This window comes from Apis dorsata, unplaced genomic scaffold (assembly GCF_000469605.1).
Source record: "Apis dorsata unplaced genomic scaffold, Apis dorsata 1.3 scaffold_341, whole genome shotgun sequence".
In the NCBI taxonomy this organism is placed as follows: domain Eukaryota; kingdom Metazoa; phylum Arthropoda; class Insecta; order Hymenoptera; family Apidae; genus Apis; species Apis dorsata.
Genome location: NW_006263608.1, coordinates 195,768 through 201,036, shown reverse-complemented (window position 1 = coordinate 201,036; position 5,269 = coordinate 195,768). Strand labels below are relative to the sequence as shown.

Genomic DNA, 5,269 nt, shown 5'->3' with positions numbered 1-5,269 from the left:
CCACGGCTGCTCCTCCACCGCAACTGCCGACCGAGGAGAGCGTGGACGCTCTCTGTAACACTCTTCATCATTGGCATCACTGCCCAGAAATATATAAAGCTATTGAAGGCATTCGTTTCATTGCTGATCATACGAAAAGAGAAGAGGACTCTACCAGAGTATGCGAATCTTTATTTTATTTTTGATTTTGCAAAATAATAACGTATTTCAAATAAAGAATAAATAAAAATTTAAAAATTTATATATATTTTTTATTTAATTATATATAATTTATATATAATTTTAAAAATTTTCTTAATTAATTATAATATCATATAATAATATAATATAATATAATAATCGAAATTATTTATTTAATCAATTTAATTATATTTAATTTTTTAGGTCAAGGAAGATTGGAAATATGTCGCGATGGTGCTTGACAGGCTATTCCTCTGGATTTTTACATTAGCCGTAGTTGTCGGTACGGCAGGAATCATCCTGCAGGCACCAACGCTTTACGACGATCGCATTCCCATTGACGTACGACTGTCCGAGATCGCTTCCACCACTGCCAAGCCACACATCGTTACGAGTCTCTGAAAAACAATTGTTCAATTTCGTTATCTTCACATACAACGCATGCTCACATACATGCGTTTATACACCTACATATATATATATATATATATATATATATATATGTATATGTATATGTATATATACAATGTATTACGCAACAACGTAAGAACAAATACGAAATGCGTTCACGTTGACCAGGGACTCTATGAAGAATACCCATATACTATCAATCATTTTGATAGTACTTATAGATTGTACAGAAAGTCTGTTAGTGTTAATTGACATTGATAACTTACACTGATCGTCATTTTGCTAGATCCGAAACGGCTGATATGTTAAAGTATTTCTAATACTATTAAAGATACTTCTATTTCTATCGCTTAAATCTCGATTCATTATTGGTATCGGATATTGAAGTCAGTTCTTTTGATTCTCATAATTGCAATTCTTTTTTTTTAAATTGATTGGTGTGTAATACAACAATGATATAAATATACATTGGAATAAACATTAGTAAATGTTTAAGTATCCAAATATTTTTAGATTTTATTCAAATTTAAGAAATTTTAATATTCTTGCGAATACTATTGAAATAGAGATTTTACGTCCCTGGTATAAACGACTGAAAGACTGAAGCCTCGGTGAGTCTTCGACTTTTCGTGTGAATTATATGACTAATGGCCAATTAACTGCTGTTTGCCCGCTCGAGGCGAGGATTCTCAAAGCATACGCACACAAGCGGTCATACATAGGAATAAAACTAACAAAAATGAATGAAAATTAGATGAAACGGAACTGGAATAAATGTAATTAAACATATTTTTTGACCTTGATTGCAATCTTTGAAAATTATATTTCTAAATAATGATGATAAATTTCTTTTGTTTTCACATAAAAGATTAAAATTCGAATTGTAATGGTCAAGAAATATGTTTTTGCATAAAAGTTGAAAGACTTTTGACTAGTGATTTTATTGTTAATATTACAAACGAACGAAAGATATGTAGAATGATCAGGTTGTCAAAATATGTACACAATATAGAATTAATACGGAGAGACTTAAAGAGGGTTCGATTTTATGCCAGTTGCATTCACGGTACAGTTGTGATTCTTTAGAAAAATAAATTGATAAATACGTATTACATTAGATGTTACCATTTCAAGGGTGATTGAGAACAATAGATATAAAAAACTAAACATATAATATTTATTTGTTGTTTATAAATGTTTAAAGTAACATTAATGTTTCATTAACTTGAAAAAAAATTTCAAAGAATACTATTTTGTAATTATATCGCATTAAAGTGTTCTCATATGTTATTAAATACGAAGAAAAAATTATAAAAAAATGTGGGACCGAAGTGTTATATTTTACACAAAGTAGTTTCAAATTGAAATGAGCTTTAAAATAAAGATCGATCAACGATAAATTCAAGCAATTGTAAAAATTATATAAAAAAAAGGATCACAATCATTGACATGTATATGGCATGGAATTCGATAAAGCCTGTTGCAGACTCAGGAAGGAAGAGAACAATTTCTAAAGTTTACATCGAGCCTGTAACAATGGGGCCATATTTTCACAAAATAAAAAACAAGGAAAAGAATAGAGAACGAAATCGCGTGTCTCTCTAGGTATGAAGTTGTAAATTCTAAATATTTGCATCCATATAAAGCGCGCAAAGTGGCGATAAGAAAAGCAAATAAGAAAAAAAAAGAAGTGTTGGGCCTAAGAAAGTTTCACTGACTCAACTTTTATTGCTCATAATACGTAATATGTTTGTAATAAGATACACTTTCGTAATTACGTTCGTTCCAGACCACCGACGAACTGTGAGATGTTTATTACACATATTAACATGGCGTGCATGAAGGGACAAGAAAATAAGATGAAATGCACGAAGAAAAATGAAAACGTTGCAACTGTTTATTATTGCAATCGCGTTCTGAATAATTTACTGTCTTCCTAAACTACGAAATTAATGACTTACTTTTGATGACAACAGTCATGTGTTTGCGATTTACTGTTGTTTCAGCCCAATAAACTTGCAAAAAATAAAATAAAAAAAATTATAAAAACAGGAAAATAAGTAGAGCCTGATTGGTAAAATTATTATTAATTAAGTATATATCCAGAATTTTATGTCTTAAGAGTGAAGCTTAAAAATTCTTTCGACAAAAATTCTTTTTTGACCGCTGATCGTAGATTTTTTAACTTAGTCCTACCATTCGGCTTATCGTCTATATCACGACGAACTACTAATGCCTGCCAGTAGTTAACAAAAATACATTGGAAAAGAAAAACATTTTGACAATTTTGTATGCACTATTTCGAAGAAATCTAATCAATGAATTATTCAATAATATAAATTCTTCCAATAAATTTTATCATTATTGTGATTTATAATAAAATATTTCTTTCAAAAATGTTAACAATAAGAAAAGTTTCAAAGAAACAAAAAAAATTAAAATTATCTCTGGCTGGCGTGGTCATGACATTGATATGGATTTTACATATGGATCTTATGTTTATTAATATTTTTTTAATTTAATTTTTTGTTGTTTGAGAGAGAGCGTGAAAGATCTGAATGAATGTATGAAGAATAATAATGAAACAAAAAAAAAAAAAAACAAAAAGTAGAAAAAAAGAAAGAAAAGAGAAACTGATTATATGTTATTACGAGGAAATAAGCGCAGTGATAGTTACTCAACGTAAGTTACAAAACAATTTAACTATATATATGTATATGTGTGTGTATATGTATATATATATATATATATATATATGTAGGTGTATATATATATATATATATGTAGGTGTATATGTATATATATGTATACATTATGTATATATATATATATAAATATTATAAATAACCATTACACACGATAAAAGTAATATGGCAAGATATTTTGTGAGTGTGTCTATAAGCTCGATTATAAAACTTACGTAAATTAAGCAGACAGTTTGTCTTCATTTACGAGATTGAAAATGTTGTTCCAATAGAGGAAAAGATTTTATAAATGGTGTGTTGAACTTTTAACGGTCGTCATTCACATGAAATGGCCTTATATTCAGCACTCGGACTCACAACGCATTCAGGGAGAGAAGTGTTGCTATATTAAATGTAGTTTTACTCATCGGATTATGCATAAAGCATAATTAATCAACCTATGATTAAATATTTTATCATCGATTCGATTATGCATTTTCACTTTATATGTGATTTTCATTTGTTAATACAATAAGATATACATTGTTTAAATGAACTTTCAGAAGTGCGACGAACATAATTTTTAATCACAAACGAAATTATTTAGATACATTATTGTTCGAAGAATCAAATATTTACATAATTTTTTTCAAAAAATATTTTCTGAAATGTTTCTTGAAATGTTATAATAATATAATGTTACAATGCATTGAGATATTTCAAGATAAGTGTCAAATGAAGCAGTTATAAAAAGGTATAAATTTAGTTTTTTACTTTTTTACATTTTTTATACTTTTTTTAGTAGAATTTCATAATTTTATTTTATAAAATAAAATTTAATAAATCCAAAAAAATTACTTTTAAACAATCTAAGGTCATAAGAGAAAATAAGAGAAATAACTGTTAAGAAATTATGTTTAAGAAATTAAGAATGTAACTTTGAGAATGTCTTGTAAATAAAGTATTAAATAATAACAAAATTCTTACAATTTATATCTTTCTGAATTTTTGACTTGAATAACATACCATTCTTTATATGTAAGTGACCTTAGATTCTAAATAAAACATCATGTTATAATTAGTAGCTATTTCATATGACACTTAATTTGAGTCATCTTATCTAATATCTATTTGCAAACAAAATTATAATTCTTTTATTATATTAACAACAAAGATATATTTACACATTTACAAAAACATAGGAATTCCCTATATTTCTCATCAGACATTGATATAAAAATAAGATCGCTTGAATTATTTTATCATTAATTGTTGTCAAGTCAAAAAAAAAATGTATTATGCATATTTGTATAATACAACATTTTATGTATAAGTTTCTAAACTAAATATTTTAACAATTTTTAGAAATTGATATTAACGAGGCATATGATGCTGCTGCCATACTGAATAGGATTTTATTCAAATATTCGTTTATAATATTTTTCATTAAATTGTATAACATCGTGGAACAATTCAGCCTAAATACATGTACTATATTTTATTGACACAGTCCAAAATGATCAGAAATAAAACTTTATATATCTAGGAACAATGTGTCATTTGTTTAATTTTTCTTTGTAATAAAATATTAGCGTGAATACATACATATATATATGTATGTATATAGGTATATAATAAACATAAACTTAATTTTTTTAAGATATTTATGATCTTGTTTAGATTATATATTTAACTTCTTGCAATTTGTTTTAAATATATATTTTATTATTTAATAATTTTTTTTTAATTTCTTATTTTATACAATTTTAATTATGAAAAATTGTGTAAATAATAATTATTATTTTTCATTTTCTAATTAAAGAAATAATAAGCTAAACAATAACAAATTTTATATTTTGTATATAAATATTAAGTTGAAAATTTATTTAATAATTAATTAATAATTAATTTTATTTAATAATAATAATAAATTTTCCCAAATTTTTATCGATTTTCTGTTATTTAAATATATGTAAAAATTGTACATTTTTTTT

General features: G+C 25.8%; 1 protein-coding gene across 9 annotated transcripts in view; it reads left to right on the top strand.

The window, feature by feature from the left end:
- LOC102671321 (acetylcholine receptor subunit alpha-like) overlaps positions 1-4,820 on the top strand; it is an 83,609-nt gene extending 78,789 nt beyond the window's left edge. For 6 of the 9 annotated variants that reach the window (XM_031511661.1, XM_031511658.1, XM_031511660.1 and 3 more), the window contains 2 exons: positions 1-158; positions 385-1,605. In XM_031511661.1, coding sequence (XP_031367521.1) covers positions 1-58 — 58 coding nt within the window. In that variant the 3' untranslated portion in view covers positions 59-158; positions 385-1,605. Of the gene's footprint in view, positions 159-384; positions 4,030-4,640 lie in introns of those variants that run through there. The other 3 variants (XM_031511664.1, XM_031511663.1, XM_031511662.1) reach the window with 2 other exon arrangements.
- The last annotated feature ends 449 nt before the right edge of the window (positions 4,821-5,269 follow it).